Genomic DNA, 23490 nt, shown 5'->3' with positions numbered 1-23490 from the left:
ATGTACTGTATGGTGACTAACATAACAATAAAAAATTATTTAAAAAAGAAGAAATATATGCCCACTCACATACTAATACATTAATGTTTCCCTTGAATTTCCATGGTATTAAAACAATATTTAGATAACTTTTAGGTAGGCTTCTTGGTTCTTTAAGATGTGAATTGCTATAAATTAATTACGATTTCTTCTAACAGATTGTTGAGAAAAATTACCTTTTATATGTGCTGTTTCTTTTTTTCTTTGCTCCTCCTACATAAAAAAAGTTATTTATATTTAAAAAACTGAATGGTTTCTATGTAATTTCTTTAATATATTTAACATATATTTATATAATAATAATATATTTTAATCTCATAATAAGTTTTTGATGGGATTTTTTTCCACGATATGAGTTTATTTCACCAAAATATACTGACAGAAAAAAAAGTGTTTAGGTATGATCTGGAAAGAATGTGAATTGGTTCAAGAAGGCAGTGTCAGGATAGGGAATGAAGGGGTGAAATAAAGTTCATTAGGATTATTGCTCTCCCTCCTCACTAACTCAGAGTCACTTGGTTAGAACTAGAGAGGTCTAAAAAAGTAATTAGAATTCCTAGACTTACTCATTTCTTAAACCAACTACAACAAAAAAGTGAATTCTGGCTGAAGACTCTTATGAAAATGTGCTATTCTTTTGAGGCAAATAAAACAGTTGCTCAAACAATATATTCCAGATGTGTTCTGAGAAGTGTCGTGTAGTTTTCAAATTTCAGAACATCAGAATCACCTGGTGTGCTTATTAAAATGCTGATACTTGGGCATAATATCAGACCCTACTAGAACAGATTCTCTGGGACGGGTTTGAGAGTGTCCATTGTAACACATTCTGCAAGTGGTTCTGATTCAGGTTTCCTTAGACCTCTAGATAAATAGTGGGCTACTGCATAGGGTGTTTGGGATGGAGTGGGTGAAGATGAGGCTGGAGAGATAATAACATTGTCTTCTTAGGGGAACAGTGTTAGTACTCCATGCTGATCTGCATTGTCCTAGCCCCCAAAATTGTTTGCTTAGGATATACATATATATAGGGTATGTACGTGTGTGTGTGTGTATTATGTGTATATATAATACATATATTTCATATATGTCTTATATGTATATAGGATAATACATAAGCACTTTTTTCACAATCAACTTTACTTATATGTCACTTTTACCTTTTATTAATATAAATACCAGTAGAGGCTCCTGACTTACCTTGCCTGAACTTAGGACTGATGCAATCTGTGACTCCTATATAAATTACAATAGAACGCTGCCCCTCAGACTTTTATGTGCCTATGTTTTACCTGAGGAGTTTGTTCAAATGCAGATTATGACCCAGTAGACCTGGAGTGGGGTCTGAGATTGTGCATTTCTAACAGATGCGCCCAGGTAATGATGATACTGCTGGTCCGGGAATCACAGAATAAGGCCCTAGACTGATTAAAATTCCACCCAGATTTAAGGGATTAGCAAAATGAACATTCTTACATATTGCTGCCTATAAATAGGTAGAATTTTTCTGGAGGTCCATATAACAAATCTACTTCTAGACATATATTATGCCAAGTTAATAATTTTGGATTTATGTAAATATTCAGAATTTATGTAAATTATAACCCTATTAAGCATTTTTAAAATCTGCAATGTAAAATTCTAAAAGAAATATTTAAATGTATTATGATACATAGATAGTAATACAATCAATATTCTTCCAACTATTAAAAATGATGCTATAGTTTCAGAAGTAAGGGCTCAAAAAAAATGACAGGAACATATAAAAAAGATAGGGAAACAACCTTGAAGAGGTTCCCACTGGTTAAATTTGGGAAAATTTGAGCATCAAAATAAGTGTAGTAACAGATTAGCTGAATGACACAGAAACTCATGAGTCTGCACAGATAATAAAGACAGAGAGCTTTTTTCTTACAGTAGAAAGCCAAATGGAAGATGGAAGCAATAGAATTAGAAAAACATTATTTTGTTACAGTTTTGAAAAGATTGGTTCAGACAAGAATAATTTGTGTAGCTGGTAAGTAGAGTTTGATGAAGAAAGATATTTTCATGGCTACATGGTTCAAAGTGTCATCACACAGATTATTTAACTGCTAGGGTAAAAATAGGAATAATACAATGGGTGAAGAACAAACATCATCCTGATTGTGTGATCAATTAAAATCATCAGTGAAAAGCAGATGAACATTGTATGTCTTCAGATGTGATAAAATGAATCTGATCACAAGGAAAGTCAAAATAAGTCTATGATCTATAAAGTAACTGGACTGTACTCTTCAAAAATGTCAATATCATTGAGGACAACAAAAGGACATTTAAAATATTTTGAACTGAATAATGATGAAAACAAAACATAAAAATTGTGGGATGCAGCAAAAACAGTGCTTAGAGGAAAATTTAAATATTAGATGTTTATATTATGAAAGAAGAAAAGTCTAAGAATAATAAAATTGAATATTCCTAGCAAGACTGATTTAGGAAAAGAGAGATATAATCAGGAATGAAATGATTGCCATTACTAAAGATTCTACAGATATTATTAGAAGGATAATAAGTGGATACTATTAAAAACTTTATGCCAATAAACTTAACAACTTAAATTAAATGGACATATTCATTGAAAAACATAAATTTCTGAAGCATACAAAATAAAACATTTAAATAGCCCCATATCTACTAAAGGTCCTATATTTATAGTCAAAAACTTTCTCTGGAAGAAAAGTCTAGACCTAAATGACCTCATTGTTGAATTCTAGGAAAACCTTTGAGAAAGCAGTATTGCCAATTATACAGAAAAATTTTTCAATAAGTATAGGAGCAGGAGACATTTCATAATCGTTTTGTGACCAGAATAACTATGATTTTAGAATCTAACAGAGAGGGACATCTGGGTGGCTCAGTCCATTAGGTGTCTGCCTTTGGCTTAGGTCATGGTCCCAGGGTCCTGGGACTGAGCCCAGCATCAGGCTCCCTGCTCAGCGGGGAGTCTGCTTCTCCCTCTGTCCCTACCCCTGCTCCTGTTCTCTCTCTCTCAAATAAATAAATAAAATCTTTAAAAAAATCTAATAAAGATATTACAAGATAAGAAAATTATAGAATAATGTCCCTCATGAACACAGATGCAAAAGTGATTTAAAATATATCAGTAAATCAAATCCAGTGGGGTTTATTCCAGGAATACAAGGTTGGTTTAACATTTGAATTTCAATGTGATTCACATTAACAAAAGAGAAAATCCATGTGAACAATGTCAAAAGATGCAGAAAAACCATTTGGCAAAACTCAGCAAACTTCATGACTGAAAAAACAGAAACAACAAACTCTCATTAGACTAAGAATAGAAGGAAATTTCCTTGACCTGACAATAGGCATCTACAAAAATTCCATAGTTAACCTTCTAGTTACTGGTGAAGAGTTGAATGTATTCTCTCTGAGAACAGGGATATAAAAAGGATAACTGTTCTCGACACTTCTATTCATCCTTATACGTGAGGTCTTACTCAGTACAAAAAGATGAGAAAATAAAATAAAAGCATAGAGATTAGAAAATAAGTAAAACTGATGTTTTTCACAGATGATATGATTGCGTTGAAGAAAACCCTATGGAGTCCACAAAAAAACTACTAAAAGTAATAAGTAAATTTATTTTTGAAGGTCAGAGAACACAGGTCAATATACATATCAATTGTAGTAAAGATGGTAATTTGCTCCAAACTAATCTACAAACTAAATGTAATTCCCATCACCATCTCAAAAGTATTTTTTGTAGCTAAGATTAATTTATCTTAAAATGTATATAAACAGGCAAAAAAACCAAGAAAAGCTAAAAAAAAAAAGTTGAAAAAGAGAATGAAATTGGAGGAACCAAACTGCTCAATTTTATGGCCTACTATGTAGCTAGAGTGTGGTATTGGTAGAAATAGACACACAGGTTAACACTACAGACAGAGAATCCAGAAATAGACCCATACATATTTGCCCAACAGATTTTTGACAAAAGTTGCAAAAGCAATTCAATGTAAAAAGGATAGCCTTTTCAATAAATAGTGCTGGAACAATTAGACATCAGGAGCCCCCAAAATGAATTTTGACCTAAAGCTCACACCTTATTAAAATACTAACTAAAAATGGATCAAAGATAGAAATATAAAATTAATACCAAAAACAATCTTGGAAAAAAAAAAGTTGGAGAACTTCCTGAAATTAAAACTTATCTCAAAGCTATAATAATTAAGAAGATGTGGTACCGATATAAGGATAGATATATAGAACAATGGAATAGTACTGACATTCCAGAAAAAAATGTTCACATTTATAGTCAGCTGATTTTTGACAAGTGTTCCAAGACAATCATTGGGGAAAAAAATAGTCTTGTCAACAAATGGTGTTGGGACAACCAGATATGTACATTAAAATGAATGAAGTTGGGCCCATACCTCACACCATATGAAAAACTAACTTAAAATAGATCAAACACTTAAAAATAAGAGCTAAAACTATTAAAACTCTTAGAAGAAAACATAGGCATAAATATTTACACCTTAGATTAGAGAAAGCTTTTAGATACGACACTGAAGCTTTTAATCTTGATGAAGTCCCAACAGTTCATTTTTGCTTTGGTTTCCCTTGCCTCCAAAAACATGTCTAGTAAGAAGTTGCTATGGCCAATGTCAAAGAGGTTGCTGCCTGTGATCTCCTCTAGGATTTTGATGGTTTCCTGTCTCCCATTCAGGTCTTTCAACCATTTTGAATTTATTTTTGTGTATGGTGTAAGAAAGCGGTCCAGTTTCATCCTTCTGCATGTTGCTGTCCAGTTTTCCCAACACCATTTGTTGAAGAGACTGTCTTTTTTCCATTGGATATTCTTTCCTGCTTTGTCAAAAATTAGTGGACCATATAATTGTGGATCCATTTCTGAATTTTCTCTTCTGTTCCACCGATCTATGTGTCTGTTTTTGTGCCAGTACCGTATTGTTTTGATTACTACAGCTTTGTAGAATATTTTGGTATCTTGTGATACCTCCATTTTTGTTGTTCGTTATCAAGATTGCTTCTGCTATTCAAGGTCTTTTAATTTTAGGATTATTTGCAAAACATAAAATTTGATCTGTTCATACACTGGAATACTGTAAAAAAATCTCCCTGGATGAATCTCAGAAACATACTGTTGCACAAAAAGGTAAGAGTATATTAGACATGGAGTCTAAAAACATGTCAAATTTAATAATACATTATTCAAGGATCTACAGTATCTGTGGTAAAACCATAAAGAAAAGCAAAGAATTGGTTAACTGCAATTATAGGATAATGGGTCCTTCAGTGAAGGGTGGGGGTACAGACTGTAAGAGGTAAATGAAGACTCAGGACACGCCAAAAGTACTGGAAATATTCTATTTCTTATTCTGGGTGATGGGTATAAATAATTACACTTATTAGTCTTTAAATTGTTTGTGAGTACTCTTTTGTTTATATGCTGTATTTCACAAAAAAATGCTTTTTTAGAAATGAAGCTTTAGTTCTATATATTAAGCCGTTTCTTTTGTTCTAATTTTCATCCTCCTGCCTGTCTCTAGGAGGTGAGGAAAAGGCCAATAGACAGGCAGAAACTGAGATGAGAAAAAGAGGTACAATATGAAAAAGAAATCTTTTGTACTGAAATTTACTGTGGTTGAAGTTGGCACTACCTTATTCTTTTCATACCATATTTTCATACTATGTTATATACTATCATTTTTTCTGAATTAGGTTCCTATCACTATCAAGAATTCTGAATAATATTTTATATTTACTTGTATATTATTTACCTCTCCATTAGACTATAAATCTCATGGGAACAGGGACTCTTGTCTTCCTTGTTCACTACCAAATTTCCAGTTGCCGAGAACACTGCCTGGCATATAAGCCTTTATTAGGTATTCGTTGAAGGAACAATAAACAGTTAAATAGTACTACTATATATGTACTTCTTCCATCATAGTACTCATTACATTTTTGTAATTGTCTGTCTGTATCTATCATGAGGCATGAAGACATCATTATACTACAGTACCTAGCAAAATGCCTAGCATGTGATGGGTACTCAGTAAATTCAATTAATACTAAATGCATACATAGAAACATTTTTCTCTGCAACGCAATCTCAATTTCAAACAACCTTTCATTTGAAAGAACTATTTATCTTTAGAATTGATTTGATCATTAAACCCACCTGCTTAAAACCCCCCAGTAATCATAATGGTAAACCTGTATGGTGCTCATTGCGTGGCCAGGCATGATTCTGCATGTTTTTACATACTAATTCATTTACTTCCCATAACAATTCTATGGAGATGAAATCATCCTCATTTTGCAGATGAGGAAACAGACACACAGAAGTTAAGTAATTTGCCTAAGATAACACAGCTGGTAGTGTTACAGCCAGGATTCTAACCTGCATAAACTGGGTTTACAGTCTATGCTCTTGACCATAATAGTTCCATGATGCCTCCAGTGGATGTGTAAAGCCTATGGAGTAAAATCCAAAATCCTTAGGCTGTAAATGAGGTTTCTCACAACCTCATCTCCAGGATCTTTCCCCACCACTTCCCTCTATGAACCCTAGGCCCCAAACACTGTAACATTTTAACTGAACATGTTACTTACTTTCATAGCTGCAAGACTTTGAACATAGAATGAATGTCCTTTGTTTTCTTTCCTCCTGGCAAACTTCTATTCCTTTCTCAAAATCCAGCTAAAAATTTCTTCTCTGTGAAGCCTTCCCCAATTTATGCTCCCTTGTCTGTATTTCTTCAATTCTGTGGCTCTTACCGCATTATGCTGTAATTTTTAGTTTATATGTTTTTCTTCTCTACTAATTTTGGGCTCATCTAGGTCTGAACTCATATCTTATTTGTTTATGCAGCCTCAGTGCCAAAACTAGTGTTGTCATATTTAAGGCACTTGAAAAATATTTGTTCAACAACTAAACGCTGAGTTCAACTTGAGTTCAATATTCAATATGTACAATGAAACTTTGATATCTTATCAATTTGTTGCTATTTATTAATGCTATAATAATGATACTATAAACCACTAATACTTGTTTTGTTTAGTTATATTATTGTTTTACATTTCTAGTGGTATCTCCCTTGTTTTACTTTGTCCATATAACACTGTTTTGACACCACATAACAGAAACTTAACTCTATGCCTGCCTTTCCCACTTGTACTACACTAGCATATTTTACCATCCTTAAGAGGGTGTTCCCAGAGCTTAGAATATAATGAAGTCTTAATAAATGCTTGTTATGTTGTACTTAATTTCAATCAGTTGGCTTTGTTAGATTATTTGGTTATCTGAGTATCCTCTTATTTCCAAATCACTTTCCTCTGATAGGCCTGGCAATTTTGCTTTGTTTTTCTTATGCCATTTATCTTCATCCCTGTAATAATCCCAATATGAGGAGTATAGGTTCTTAGGCTAGAGATATAGAGAAGCAACTACAAAAGCAGACATTTTCTATTAGTTTTTCAGTTTCCTATAATATAAAAACTAACTAGTTTGGGTGATTTAAATTTAGCTCCATGTTACTATCTCTCAGATTTAAAAGTAACAATGGATACTCTCTTTCAAATTTAAAGACAACAATGTTAATGACATGGTATCAAATAAATTATCTGAAAATATTTCTATAAAATATTATACACTACCTGTGATTGGAATCCTCCAGTATGAAAATTTCGAGAAATAAAGACACACTGAGAATGAGATTTAATCTTTCCCTTTGATGATCTTTGCCTGCATCTCTCATCAGTTGCTTTAAATTTGGAATTTTGAAATATTTCTCTGAAAAATATTTTATAGAGAATATTATCAAACATGAGTTCCACTATAAACCACTTAAATTATTTCCAACAGTTATACATAAGGGTTTAAAATCAGAAATATTACTATATATTTATTTTTAAAACACCAATCAACATATGTGTTCCCTTCTCATATGTTACTGATTTCATTATACCTATTTTATTCATAGAATGTAAATTAAGCTACTTCTTATGCAGAGTTAATAATTTCAGTTTGAAATTAACCATGATTTTTTGCTATCCATCTTTCTGGTTGTGAGATAATCAATCTACTTTAATGTTAATTAGTCTTTTCATAAATTTGCCCTCAATGACAAAGGAATGAAATGAAACGAAACTAACTTATCAGTTTTATACTTAATATCTGGCAAAAGTAAGTAGAAGGAAACTGAATTGAAACTAATGACTTACAATGCAAGAGTACCTATGATCTTTATCCATGCAACACAATTTTGAGAGACTGTTAAAAAATAATGAAGCAGCAAGTAAAACTCCAGCTGGTCAAAAATAGTTAAGTATAAGGAAATGTAGTTTAACAGTCATTCCAAACTTAACAATTTAAAAAATAATGCTGATGGACATTTCTTCTTACAGAAGTACTAGAAAATTTCTAAATTAATTCAAGAGACTGTATTGCATCACTTAACAAGTTATAGGCAATTAGGATTCATTCATTCATTGAATTCAGTTCACTTAACGAGTATTTATTGAGTACTTACTACGTGTCAGGCATTATGCTGGGTGTTGTATATATAGTGGCAAGGGAAAAAAAGCACAGCCACTACCCTCATAGAACTGTTATTGCTGTTGTGGAGGTTAAACACTATTAAGGAAGACAGACATTAATAAAATGCTGACAAGAAAATGAAAAATTACAACTTTGGAAAGTGTTATCAAGGAAAGGTACCTGGTATACTGTGGGAGTATGCAACAAAGGGAATTAATCTGGTTAGAGAAGTTAGGGAAGGCTTTTCTGAGGAAGGAATGATTGAATTGAGCATTTGAAGAAATAGTAAGTTACTGGGTAGAGTGTTATGGAGGAAGGGAGATGTAGAAGAATATTCCAGTCAGAAAGAATATCAAGTATAAAGACCTAGGGGCCAGATTAGGACAGTGTAGCAGCAGCAGTGAAAGCAAGAGGGAGGTGGGAGATGAAATGGGTAGACCATGTAGGGCCTTAAAAGTCATGCCATTTGTCTTTATCCTAAAAGCAATGGGAAGTCCTTTATAATATAGTGGGGATGGGATGGAATGGTCCAGTAACTTGATAAGTATTTGGAAAATGTCTGGCTGAAGTGTGGAGAAGAGATTTAATGAGGACAATAGTGAAGGTAGAGGGTCAGTTATAACTTGTACTGCAATAATCTATGTGAGCGATAATGATAACTTAAATAAGATGGTGGCAGTGGTAACTGAAAGAAAAAGAATAGATTTGAGTGATTTATGAGGTAAAATAGAACTTGGTGATGGTTCAAATTTAGGGGAAGTGTGAAAGAGAGAGGAAGATATCATGCACGTCTTCAATTTTCAGAGAGAAAAAAAAACCCAAAAACTTCCTTGACCTCACATTCTCCTCCAGCTACTTCCCCATTCGTCAACTCCCCTTCACCGAAAACAAAAGAAAACAATACAAAATAAAAACCCCACCTTCCTTAAAGAGAGGTCTATACTTGATTCAATTCTCTTACCTCCTGTGTTTTATTCAAACATGAGCTTCTAACCCATCACTCCACCAAAACTGGTAGAGGTCATTAAAAACTTCCATGTTGCCAAATCCAAAAACTATTTCTCCATCCTCATCTTTCTCAAATTCTTAAGCACTTTCAACACCATCATCTCCTCCTTCTTGAAACATTTTCTAATTTTCTCTCTACTATTTTTTTTTTAAATTTTAAATTCCAGTATAGTTAACATACGGTATTACAAGTTTCAGGTGTAAATACAGTGATTCAACAGTTCCATACATCACCCAGTGCTCATCATGACAAATGCAATCCTTAATCCCCATCACCTATTTCTCCTATCCTTCCCTTCCAAAACCCTTTCAATAACCATCAGTTTGTTCTCTATAGTTAAGAGTCTGCTTCTTGGTTTCCCATTCTCTCTCTTTTGCTTCGCTGTTTTGTTCCTTACATTCCACACATGAGTGAAATCATATAGTATTTGTCTTTCTCTGACTGACTTATTTTGCTTAACATTATACTCTCTAGTTCCATCTACGTCACTGCAAATGGCCAGATTTTATTCTTTTTTATGGCTGAATAATATTCTATTGTCTATTATACCACATCTTCTTTATCCATTCATCAATTGATGGACACTAGGGCTGCTTCCATGGTTTGGCTATTGTAAATAATGCTGCAATAAACAGAGGGGTGCATGTATCTCTCTGAATGCATGTTTTTGGATTATTTTGGGATAAATACCCAGTAGGGTGATTACTGGATCACAGGGTAGCTCTATTTATAATTTCTTGAGGAACCTCCATACTGTCTTCCAAAGTGGCTGCACCCATTTGCATTCCCACCAATGGTGCAAGAGGGTTCTTTTTTCTCCACATTCTCTCCAACACTTGGTTCTTGTGCTTTTGATTTTAGCCATCCTGACAGGTGAGAGGTGATATCTTATTGTGGTTTTGATTCTCATTTCCCTGATAATCGGTGATATTGAGCATCTTTTCATGTGTCTGTTGAGCATCTTTTCATGTGTCTGTTGGCCATCTAGATGTCTTCTTTGAAGAAATGTCTGTTCATGTCTTCTGCCCATTTTTATTATTTTTTTAAATTTTTAAAATTTTTTATTATGTCACCATACAGTACATCATTAGTTTTTGATGTAGTGTTCCATGATTCATTGTTTGTGTATAACACCCAGTGCTCCATGCAATACGTGCCCTCCTTAATACCCATCACCAGCCTAGCCCAATCCCTCACCCCCCTCCCCTCTGAAACCCTCAGTTTGTTTCCCGGAGTCCACAGTCTCTCATGGTTCATTCCCCCTTCTGTTTACCCCCCCTTCATTCTTCCCTTCCTTCTCCTACCGATCTCCCTGCTATTCCCTATGTTCCACAAATGAGTGAAACCATATGATAATTGTCTTTCTCTGCTTAACTTATTTCACTTAGCATAATCTCCTCCAGTCCCATTCATGTTGCTGCAAATGTTGGGTAATTGTTCTTTCTGATGGTGAGTAATATTCCATTGTATATATGGACCACATCTTCTTTATTCATTCGTCTGTTGAAGGGCATCTTGGCTCCTTCCAGAGTTTAGCTATTGTGGACAATGCTGCTATGAACATTGGGGTACATATGGCCCTTCTCTTCACTGCATCTGTATCTTCGGGGTAAATACCCAATAGTGCAATTGCTGGGTCATAGGGTAGCTCTATTTTTAACTTTTTGAGGGACCTCCACACTGTTTTCCAAAGTGGCTGTACCAACCTGCATTCCCACCAACAGTGTAAGAGGGTTCCCCTTTCTCCAAATCCTCTCCAACATTTGTTGTTTCTTGCCTTGTCCATTTTTTACATTCTAACTGGCGTAAGGTGGTATCTCAACGTGGTTTTGATTTGAATTTTCCCAATGACTAATGATGTTGAACATTTTTTCATGTGTCTGTTAGCCATTTGTAAGTCTTCATTGGAAAAGTGTCTGTTCATATCTTCTGCCCATTTTTTTATTTGATTATTTGCTTCTCGTGTATTGAGTTTGAGAAGTTCTTTATAGATCTTTGATACCAGCCTTTTATCTGTAGTTTCATTTGCAAATATCTTCTCCCATTCTGTGGATTGCCTCTTTGTTTTGATGACGGTTTCCTTTGCTGTGCAGAAACTTTTATCTTGATGACGTCCCAAAAGTTCAGTTTTTGTTTCTCTTGCCTTTGGAGATGTGTCATGAAAGAAGTTGTTGTGGTCAGTATCAAAGAGGTTATAGCCTATGTTCTCCTCTATGATTTTGATGGATTCCTGTACTCACATCGAGGCCTTTCATCCATTTGGAGTTTATCTTTGTGTATGGTGTGAGAGAGTGGTCAAGTTTCATTCTTCTGTATATAGCTGTCCAATTATCCCAGCACCATTTATTGAAGGGACTGTTTTTTCCCACTGGATGTTTTTTCCTTCTTTGTCAAAGATTAGTTGACCATAAAATTGAGGGCCCATTTCTGGAGCCTCTAATCTGTTCCATTGGTCTATGTGTCTGTTTTTGTGCCAGTACCATGCTCTCTTGGTGATCACAGATTTGTAGTATAGCTTGAAATCAGGCAACGTGATGCCCCCAGCTTTGTTTTTCTTTTTCAACATTTCCTTGGAGATTTGGGGTCTTTTCTGGTTCCACACAAATTTTAGGATTGTTTGTTCCAGCTCTTTGAAAAATGTCGGTATTTTGATCGGGATGGCGTCGAAAGTGTAGATTGCTCTGGGTAACACAGACATTTTAACTATGTTTATTCTTCCAATCCATGAGCATGGAATGTTTTTCCATCTTTTTGCGTCTTCTTCAATGTCTTTCATCAGTGTTCTGTAGTTTCTAGAGTATAGATCCTTTACCTCTCTGGTTAAGTTTATTCTGAGATATCTTATGGTTTTTGGTGCTATAGTAAATGGAATCGATTCCCTAATTTCTCTTTCTTCAGTCTCATTGTTCGTGTATAGAAATGCAACTGATTTCTGAGCATTGATTTTGTATCCTGCCACATTACTGAATTATTGTATGAGTTCTAGTAATTTGGGGGTGGAGCCTTTTGGGTTTTCCATATAAAGTATCATGTCATCTGCGAAGAGAAAGAGTTAGACTTCTTCTTTGCCAATTTGAATACCTTTTATTCTTTCTTGTTGTCTGATTGCTGTTGCTAGGACTTCTAGTACTATGTTGGACAATAATGGTGAGAGTGACTTCTGCCCATTTTTAAATTGGACTATTTGTTTTTTGGGTGTTGAGTTGTATAAGTTCTTTATATATTTTGGATACTAACCCCTTATTAGATGTCATTTGCAAATATCTTCTCTCATTCCGTAGGTTGCCATTTAATTTTGTTGATTATTTCCTTTGCTGCTCAGAAGCTTTTTCTTTTGACATAGTCCCAATAGCTTATTCTTTCTTTTACTTCCCTTGCCTCAGGAGACATATCTAGAAAAATGTTGCTAAAGCCAATGTTAGAGAAATTACTGCCTGTGCTCTCTTCAAGTGGTTCAGTTCATTCCTTTGCATGTGGCTGTCCAGTTTTCCCAACATCATTTGTTGAAGAGACTGTTTTTTCCCCACTGGATATTCTTTCCTGCTTTGTCGAAGATTAAATGACCACAAAATTGTGGGTTTATTTCTGTATTTTCTATTCTGTTCCATTAATCTATGCATCTATTTTTGTGCCAGTACTATACTGTTTTGATTAGTATAGATTTGTAATATAATTTGAAGTCTGAAATTGTGATACCTCTAGCTTTTTCTTTTTCAAAATTGCTTTGGCTATTCAGGTCTTTTTCAAAATTGCTTTGGCTATTCAGGTATTTTGTGACTTTTTTGTCCTACCTCTGTGAAAAAATGTTGGTGTTTTGATAGGAATTGCATTAAATCTGTAAATTGCTTTGGGTAGTATGGGCATTTTAACAATAATTGTTCTAAGCAATGAGCTTGGAATGTCTTTCCATTTGTCTCTTTCATTTCTTCCATCAGTGTTTTAAAGTTTTCAGAGTATGGGTCTTTCATCTCTTTGTTTATTCCTAGGTATCCTATTGTTTTTGGTGTGATTATAAATGGAATTATTTTCTTAATTTCTCTTTCTGCTGCTTCATTATTAGTATATAAAAATCCAACATATTTCTGCATATTGATTTTTGTATCCTGTGACTTTACTACATTCATTTATCAGTTCTAGCAGTTTCTTGGTGGAGTCTTTAGGGTTTTCTATATATAGTCATCATCATTTGCAAATAATGAGTTTTACTTCTTCCTTACCAATTTAGATGTCTTTTGTTTCTTTTTGTTGTCTGATTGCTTTGGCTAGGACTTCTGGTACTATGTTGAATAAAAGTGGTAAGAGTGGACATCTTTGTCTTATTCCTGACCTTGCGGGGAAGCTCTGTTTTTCCCCATTGAGAATGATAAGAGCTGTGGGTTTTTCATGTACTGCCTTTATTATGTTGAGGTATGTTCCCTCTAAACCCACTTTTTTAAGGGTTTTTATCATGAATGGATATTGTACTTTGTCGAAAGCTTTTTCTGTATCTATTGAGATGATCACAGTTTTTATCCTTTTATTGATGGAATGTATCACATTATTTTGTGACTACTGAACCACCCTTGCATCCTAGGAATAAATCCCACTTGGTCATGGTGAATGACTTTTTAAATGTATTGTTGGATTCTATTTGCTAGTATTTTGTTGAGATTTTTGCATCTATGTTCATCAGAGATATTGGCCTGTAGTTCTCCTTTTTTGTGGTGTATTTATCTAGTTTTGGTATCAGGATAATGCTGGCCTCATAGAATGAATTTGGAAGTTTTTCTTCTTCCATTTCTTTAGAATAGTTTGAGCAGAATAGGTATTAACTCTTCTTTAAATGTTTGGTGGCATTCACCTGTGAAGCCATCTGGCCCTGGACTATTGTTTGTTGGGTGTTTTTTTAATTACAGATTCAATCACCTTGCTGGTAATAGGTCTGTTCAAATTTTCTGTTTCTTTCTGTTCAGTTTTAGTAGGTTATATTTCTCTGAATTTCTCCATTTCTTCTAGGTTGTCTAATTTGTCGGCATATAGTTTTTTACAATATTCTCTTACAATTATTTGTATTTCTGGGATGTTAGTTGTTATTTCTCCTCTTTCACTGGTGATTTTGTTCATTTAAATCCTCCCCCCCCCCCTTTTTGGAAGAGTCTGCCTAGAGGTTTATCAATTTTGTTGATCTTTTCAAAGAACCAGCCCCTGGTTTCATTGATCTAGTTTTTTGTTTTTTGTTTTTTTTTAGTTTCTGTATCATTTATTTCTGCTCTAATCTTTATTATTATTTCCTTTCTTCTGCTGGCTTTAGGTTTTGTTTGTTGTTCTTTTTCTAGTTCCTTTAGATTGAGGTTTTTCTTGCCTCATGATGTAGGCCTGTATTGCTATAAACTTCCCTCTTAGAATTACTTTTGCTGAGGAGTGCCTGGGTGGCTCAGTCTGTTAAGTATCCAACTCTTGGTTTCGGCTCAGGTCATGATCTCAGGATCATGAGATTGAGCCCTGTGTCAGGCTCTATGCTGGGAGTGGAGCCTGCTTAAGATTCTCTCTCCCCCTCTCCCTCCGCCCCTCCTTTCTCTATTACTCTCTCTTGCTCTAAAAAATAAAAAAAATTTAAAAAATTTTAAAAATTAAAAAAAAAAATTTAAAAAATAATTGCTTTTGCTGTATCCCAAAGATTTTGGACCATTATGGGTTTGTTTTTTTTTAAGATTGTATTTATTTATTTATTTGAGAGAGAAAGAGAGAGCACAAGCAAGGAAGAAGGGCAGAAAGAGAGGGAGAAGCACGGGGCATCTGGGTGTTGCAGTCATTAAGCGTCTGCCTTCGGCTCAGGGTGTGATCCTGGCATTCTGGGATCGAGCCCCACATCAGGCTCCTCTGCTAGGAGCCTGCTTCTTCCTCTCCCACTCCCCTTGCTTGTGTTCCCTCTCTCGCTGGCTGTCTCTCTCTGTTAAATAAATAAATGAAATCTTAAAAAAAAAAAGAGAGAGAGAGAGAGAGGGAGAAGAAGACTCCCTGATGAGCAAGGAGCCTGACCCCAGGGCTCGATCCCAGGACCCAGACATCATGACCTGAGCTGAAGGCAGAACTTAACCTACCGAGCCACGCAGGTGCCCCTGGACTACTGTGTTTTCATTTTCATTTGTTTCCATGTACTTTTTTATTTCTTTGTTTATTTCATGGTTGACCCATTCGTTATTTAGTAGCATGTTATTTAATCTCCATGTATTTGTGGTCTTTCCAGATTTCTTCTTGCGGTTAATTTCTAATTTCATAGCATTGTGGTCAGAAAAGATGCATGGTATGACTTTGATCTTTTTTAATTTGTTGAGGCTTGTTTTGTGTCTTAACATGTGATCTATTCTGGAGAATGTTCCATTTGCACTCGAAAAGAATGTGTATTCTGCTGCTTTAGGACGGAATGTTTTGAATATATCCATTAAATCCATCTGGTCCAGTGTATCATTCAAAATCACTGTTTCATTATTTATTTTCTGTTTAGATCATCTGTCCGTTGATGTAAATGGAAGTTAAAGTCCCCTGCTATTACTGTATTACTATTTAATATTTCCTTTATGTTTGTTATTAACTGTTTTATATATTTGGGTACTCCCATGTTGGGTGCATAAATAATATTTCCAATTGTTATATCTTCTTGTTGGGTTGTTCTGTTTATTATTATATAGTGTCCTTCTTTGTCTCTTGTTATAGTCTTTGTTTTAAAGTCTATTTTGTCCAATATAAGTATTGCTACTCTGGCTTTCTTTTGACATCCATTTGCATGATGAATGTTTCTCCATCTCCACCCTTTCAATCTGCAGGTGTCTTTAGGTCTGTAATGACCCTCTAGGAAGCCTATGGTTGGTTGTTGTTGTTTTTTTTTTATACACTTTTTCACCCTATGTCTTTTGATTGGAGCCGTTAGTTCATTTACATTCAAAGTACTTATTGATAGATATGTATTTATTGCCATTATGTTACTTGTTTTGTGGTTGTTTCTGTAATTTTTCTCTGATCCTTTCTTTTCTTTCTCTCCTTCATGGTTTGCTGGGGGGGGGGTTAGTGATATATTTGGGTTCCTTACTCTTTATTTTTTGCATATCTATTACTGTTTTTTTATTTATAGTTACCATTCGGTTTATATATAACATCTTTCCTACATAGCAGTCTATATTAAGCTGATGGTCGCTTATTTTTAAACTCATTTTTTACTCTTCTCCCCCCTACCTTTCAGATACTTGGTATGATTTTTTACATCCCTTTATTTAGTGATTCTTATTTTTTCTTATTCTTACTTATGGTTTTGTTTTCCACTCAGAATCCCCCTTAATATTTCTTATAGGGCTGGTTTAGTGGCCATGAGTTCTTTGTCTGGGAAACTATTTTTTCCTTCTTTTTTTTTTAATAATATTTATTTTGTTATATTAGTCACCAAAAGTACATCCCCAGTTCTTGATGCAATGTTCCATGATTCATTACTTGCATATAACACCCAGTGCACCATGCAATATGTGCCCTCCTTAATACCCATCATTTATTTTTCCTTCTATTCTGAATGATAGCCTTGCTGGATAAAGTATTCCTGGCTGCAGAACTTTCCTTTTCAGCACTTTGAATATATTATGTCACCCTCTTTCGGCTTACAAAATTTCTGCTGAAAAATCAGCTGATAGCTTTTTGGGGTTTCCTTTGTATGTAGCTGTCTTCTGTTCTCTTGCTACCTTTAAAATTCTTTATCACTATTTTTTGCCATTTTAATTACCTAGTGTCTTGGTGTGGACCTTCTGTGTTGAATTTGTTGGGGGATCTCTGTGCCTCCTGTATCTGGATCTTTGTTTCCCTCTCCAGATTTGGGAAGTTTTTAGTTATTATTTCTGCAAATACATTTTCTGCCTCCCTTTCTCTCTCTTTTCCTTCTGGGATCCCTCTAATATGAATGTTAATATGCTTGAAGGAGCCACTGAATTCTGTAAGTCTATTCTCATTATGTAGTTATTTATTTGTCTCTCACCTGTTCAGCTTGATTGCTACCATTATTCTACCCTCCAGGTCACTGATATGCTCCTCTGCTTCCTGTAGCCTACTACTTATTCCATCTATTGTATTTTTAACTTCGTTTATTGAGTTCTTCATCTTTGATATGTTATTTTTTATCTTTTTGTCAAGGTCCTTACTGACGTCCTCCACCCTTTTCTGAAGTCCAGTGAGTATCTTTATGATCATTACTTTAAATTCTGTGTCAGGCATATTTTTCTCTTTCTCTTAGATATCCTGCTGTGATTTTGTCTTGTTCTTTCATTTGCGACTCTGTCTACTCATTTGTCTACCTCTCTGTTTCTATGTGTTACAAAAGTCAGCTGTGTATTCTTGAAAGTAGTGGCTTTATGAAGAAGAGGTCCTGTGGTGCTCTGCAGTGCAGTGTCCCCTATCCAGAGGAGTCTCCTGTATGTGTTGCTTGCGTCCTACTATGGTGTCTGAGTCACTTTTCATTTCCATCCAGATATCTGCTCTGACTCTTTGCCTGTTGTGGGCTGTGCTTGCTCTTTATGATATTAGTGAGATCCAGGTAGGCCAGCTCTGAGGGGGTGTGACAGCAGAAGGGCTTGGTGGCAGGGCAGTGATGATAGCAAGATTTGCACTGAACCCCTAATCTTAGGCCAGAGCTCCCATAGTCAAGTGACTGCTGGGGGTACGGCACATGAGGGTAGTGGTGGTGGCTGCCAGGGGCACTCGGTGGTTGGGCAGGGTACATGCAGTGTTAGTAAAAATTCGCATTGACCCACTAGTCCTACGCTGGATCTCCCAAAGTGTGGTGGCCATAGGGACACAGCAAGTGGAGGCAGTGGGTGGGTGCAGCACGCACAGCATTAACAAAAATTGCACTGAACCTGGGGCTGAGACCAGCAGGCCTGGAGTTGGTGAGTCCTCAGGAGAACTTGTGGGCAAAGTGCAGTACCAACAGGTTAGGTAGCAAGTGCTTGTGAAGTGCCACCTTCTGCAGGTGACTCTGTGTTTATGCTAGGGGACAGGAGAGGAAAATGGCACCTGCCAGCTCCTTTGTTTCCAGAGAAATCCCCTAACACTCTCTGAAATCAGTATAAACAGATCTCCCTTCATTCTGCAAGCTGTCACTTCTCTGTTGCCTTTCCTTGGGCTCTTGTCTCTTTAAGGGTGGGGACTCTTTATGGGCTATCACTAGCCCTCTGACTTTTAAAACTCCAGGTTCCAGGGGTGCCGGGTAGCTCAGTCGTTAAGTGTCTGCCTTCTGCCCAGGGTGTGATCCCAGGGTCCTGGGATCAAGCCCTGCATCAGGCTCCCTGCTCCACTGGGAGCCTGCTGCTTCCTCTCCCACTCCCCCTGCTGTGTTCCCTCTCTCGCTGGCTGTGTCTCTCTCTGTCAAATAAATAAAATCTTTAAAAACAACAACAACAACAAAATTCCAGTCTCCAAGTCCTGCTGGTTATACAAACTCACAGAATTTAGCCCCTTTGGTTTTCAAGGCCAGAGGTTATGGGGATTCATTTTCTCTGTGTGGGCTTCCTGGTGTTTTCCCCTCGCTACAACTGCAGCTCTTTCCCTCCTGTGGGCAGCTCCTGACCACAGTTTCTGCTCTTCCTAACCTCTCCCATGCAGCTTCTTCTCTACATTTAGTTGTGGAGTTTGTTCTGCCAGTCTTTGGATTGCTCTCCGGTTTACTGACCTGAATGTGAGTGATGTCCAGTTGTAAACGTGGGACAGGGTGAGCTTAGGGTCCTCCTACTCTGCCATCTTCCCAGCACCCCCTGAAACATTTTCTAATTTTGGCTTCCTTGACAGGGTACCTTTCTGTTTTTCCTTCTCAGATGTTGATTCTTCCTATTCTTTTGCTAGATTTCTAAATGTTGGTGGGCTAAAGGGCATAGTCCTAGGTTCTCTTCTTCCAACAGTCACTGCCTGGTTAGTGTCACCCAGTTCTATGACCTTAGATAACCTTTATACATTGATATCCTAAATCTTCAGGCTTGAATTCTCTTCTGAAGTTCCTACATGTATAGCTGAGTATTTGACATTTCCAATGGATGTCCAAAAGACTTTCCAAAATGCAACTCCTAGTTTATCACTATTCCCTCAACTCACTCCCCTCTCTAATCATCTCATCTCAGTAAATGGCAAGATCAACTACTCAATTGTTCATTGTAAAAATGTAGGTGTTAGCATTAATTCTGCCTTTTCATTTATCTTTCCTTACCTCATCCAATCCATCAAATAAGCCCTGCTAACTTTACCCGCAAAACACACCCCAAATCCAACCTCTTCTTTTCATCTCCTTTACTTCCATATTAGTCCAAGACACTATCATCTCTGACCTGTACTATGCAATAACCTCCTAACATTCTCTGCTTTTGCTCTTGCTCAATTAAAAATCAGGCTTCACAGAGAAGTAAGAAAAATCTTTTAAAAATATGAATTAGAACTCTCATATATTGCTGGTAGGAGTATGTACCCACTTTGGAAAACTGTTCATCAATTTGCTACAAAGTCAACCATATGATCCAGCAATTCTACTCTTAGGCATTTACCCAAAGAAGCGAAAGCACATGTACAAAAAGATTTATACAAGAATGTTCATAGCAGCCTTACTCCTAAGAACTGAAAACTGGAAATGACCCAATTTTCCATCAACAGAATAAAGTGAGGTATATTTATACAATTAAAAAAATCAATAAAATGAATGAAATACAGATAAATACAATGACACGAATGAATCTCAAAAATATTATGTTAAGTCAGAAAAGCAAATATAAAAAAGTCCATATGATTTCATTTACATGTCATTCAAGACTAGACAAAACTGACCTCTAGTAGTAAAAATCAGAATAACGATTGCCTCTGAGTGGGAGGTGGGGAGTGATACCTGGAAAGGAGCCTGAGGGAACTTTCCAGGGTGATGGAAAGTTGTATATCTTGACTGGGGTTATGATTACATGGGAATATATTTGCTGAAATTCATCATCATACATTTAAAATCTATGTACTATTTTGTATGTGAATTATATCTCAAATTTTAAAAAGTGTTATAAAAATGTAAATCATCTATAGATGACATTATAGTATCCTTAAAAGGGAGATAATATTACTGCTACCTCATGGGGTGGTTATGAAGTTTAAATAAGATCACATATAAAGCACTTAGAACAGTGCCTACTATGTAGTAAGCCCTCAATGTTAGCCATTATTATGCTGAAAATGTCATTCTCCTGCTTAAAACCTTATGATGGCATAAATAATAAAATTCAAACTCCATATTCTAGCCTACAACATCCTATGTGATCTGGTCCCCATCTACATCTTCAATCTCATCATTATTTCCCTCACTCACTACAGTCTATACACTAGCCTTCTTTCCCTTTACTGAACAATACCAAGAACATTCCCATGTGGGGTCTTTGTACTTGCTATCTCTTCAGCTTAGACAGCTCTTTGACCAAGTCTTCACACGGTTGGCTCCTTCTTTGAACTCTGATCTCAGATTAAATACTGCCCACTTGAAGAGACCTGACCACTTTATTTCTCATTATCTGTCTCCTCCCAGTGGCACTTTCTAGTCTATGAAACAGAAACCCCGTCTGACTTGTTCACAGTTTTATACTCGGTACCTAGAACAATGGCAGGCACCAAAAAACATTTGTTGAAATAATGAATAAGTGAATAATTTCCAGTTTTCTGACTTGTGCAAATGAATAGATTTAGTATGCATTCATTTGCTGAGAGAGGGAATACTGGAAGAGTGTGTGCAAGAACGTGTTACAATTTATATTTTTAAACATGAAACAAAGCAAATACTGAACAAAATAATCAAAACCACCAAATTTTAGTGTTTTCAATCTCTGGCAAAAGACTACGTTTAGACTATACCAGAGAATTCTGTTAGCTCTTCCCTTAAATATCTCCTAAAGAAAGACAGTCTTTTTGTCTCAGTAATGTTTTTAACCTCTAAATTAGAAATCAAAAATTTTAAAAATTCCTAGCCTTATAATTTGAACACACGTCTTCCAGAGAATAAAATATATCTCATTATTCCTTAAAATTCTAATGCATGAAGATTGCTATTACAGTACTCAGACTATTATACTAGTAGGACTTGTCTTTCTGCACTATTTTAAACATGTAAAGCCTTCCCTCCCCAATCAAAGTGTATATAACCAAACTTCTAATTATAGAATCAGTACTATTACGGTTATTTAATACCATGTGAAAAAGTCTTTCATTGAATTTTGAAGAGGAAAAAAAAGCTAAACATTCTAATAAACCTTACCTTCGTTTGCAAATCAGGAACCACAAAGCTGATGCCAAAGCAAAGAAACCAATTCCCAAAGTAACAGCACCAGCAGCCAGGAAATAAGTTAAGTGGTTAAAAAAACCTATACAAATAAATTATAAAAGATTATTTCATGCACATACCTTCATTCTCCAGGTAATATTAAATAACATAATAATTTAAATGATATTACATACTGTAGTGTTAAGACATTAACCAGGAAGTTGGGAAACCTGAATTCTAGGGTTCTGTGCAATTCTAACAAATTTCAAGACTCTGAATTTGAGAATTACACAAGGCCTCATGGTGATTAGAGTCCAGGGTGCATTTCTCTGACTCTGCCTCAATTTGATACCTAGGTGTGGTTTGTTTTTATACAGCTGTCACCTCCCTTTTTCTTAGCTTTCTCCTTTCTCAGTCTAGCTGTAAATTTTTATGTTATTTTTCCAGTATCATTCTTTGCAGTCCTCCAACATAAAACATTTTTCATTTTAGGGGCGCCTGGGTGGCACAGCGGTTACACGTCTGACTTTGGCTCAGGGCGTGATCCCGGCGTTCCGGGATCGAGCCCCACATCAGGCTCCTCCGCTATGAGCCTGCTTCTTCCTCTCCCACTCCCCCTGCTTGTGTTCCCTCTCTCGCTGGCTGTCTCTATCTCTGTCGAATAAATAAATAAAATCTTTTTTTAAGAAAAAGACACTTTTCATTTTAAAATTTGTATTATCAATCACTACAAGAAGGTGGATGGAGGGTAATAAAGAACAAATATGAGGAACTTAAAAATATTTTCGAAATTTTTGCTTTATTTCTATTTTATCCCAGGAACAATAAAAGATCATGGCCAAAAGCTAAATAAAAGCAATATAAAATAATAGCATATCACAGGTTATAACTGGAAAAGCCTACAGGAATTATATGGTGTAACTCCTTCATTTTACAGATGATAAAATTGACATCCAGGTAAGAGAGGGACCTGAGATTAGGCAACAGATTAAAGCCAGTCCTCTGGTTTTTTTCTAGTATCTTATCCCTACTACCAATCATCTTAATACTGGTATGTACTAAAAAGAATTAAGAATAAATAATGCACGAGATATTTAAAGTCAGGTTGGTCAAGTATTCCTTAAGATTCTGAAATCTGATACCTAACCATAAAACAAGCTATAGGAAGCTTTCACAGAAAGCTGTAGAACATGAAGGGCCTTAAAACAATTTAGGAGTACAGCTGACCCTTAAACAATGTGAGGATTAGGGGCACCAACCTGTGCACACTCACTAATCCACATATAATTTTTGATTCTCCCCAAACTTAACCACTTACATATATACATAAACAACAGCCTACTGTTGACTGGAAGCCTTACCAATAACATAAACAGTTGATTAACACATATTTTATATGCTATATGTATTACATACTATAGTCTTACAATAAATAAGCTAGAGAAAAGAAAATGTTACTAAGAAAATCATAGGGAGGAGAAAATACATTAATAGTCTTGTGCTACATAGAAAATCATCCACATATGAGTGGGCCCACACAGTCCAAACCCATGTTTTTCAAGGGTCAACTGCATATTACCTGGAAAA

At 35.7% G+C, this 23490-nt stretch overlaps 1 protein-coding gene across 1 annotated transcript in view; it reads right to left on the bottom strand.

The window, feature by feature from the left end:
- The window catches only part of C12H1orf185 (chromosome 12 C1orf185 homolog), a 35318-nt gene that overhangs the window by 3480 nt on the left and 8348 nt on the right, over positions 1–23490 (bottom strand). Inside the window, exons 2-4 of the mRNA XM_087865866.1 lie at positions 21898–22003; positions 7729–7864; positions 216–252 (exon numbers count right to left, since the gene is read on the bottom strand). Of these exons, the coding sequence (XP_087721992.1) occupies positions 216–252; positions 7729–7864; positions 21898–22003 (279 nt within the window). The remainder of the gene's footprint in view (positions 1–215; positions 253–7728; positions 7865–21897; positions 22004–23490) is intronic.

This window comes from Ursus americanus, chromosome 12 (assembly GCF_024610735.1).
Source record: "Ursus americanus isolate L20-20 chromosome 12, mUrsAme1.1.p, whole genome shotgun sequence".
NCBI lineage: Eukaryota > Metazoa > Chordata > Mammalia > Carnivora > Ursidae > Ursus > Ursus americanus.
This window is presented reverse-complemented; position numbering and strand designations above follow the sequence as displayed.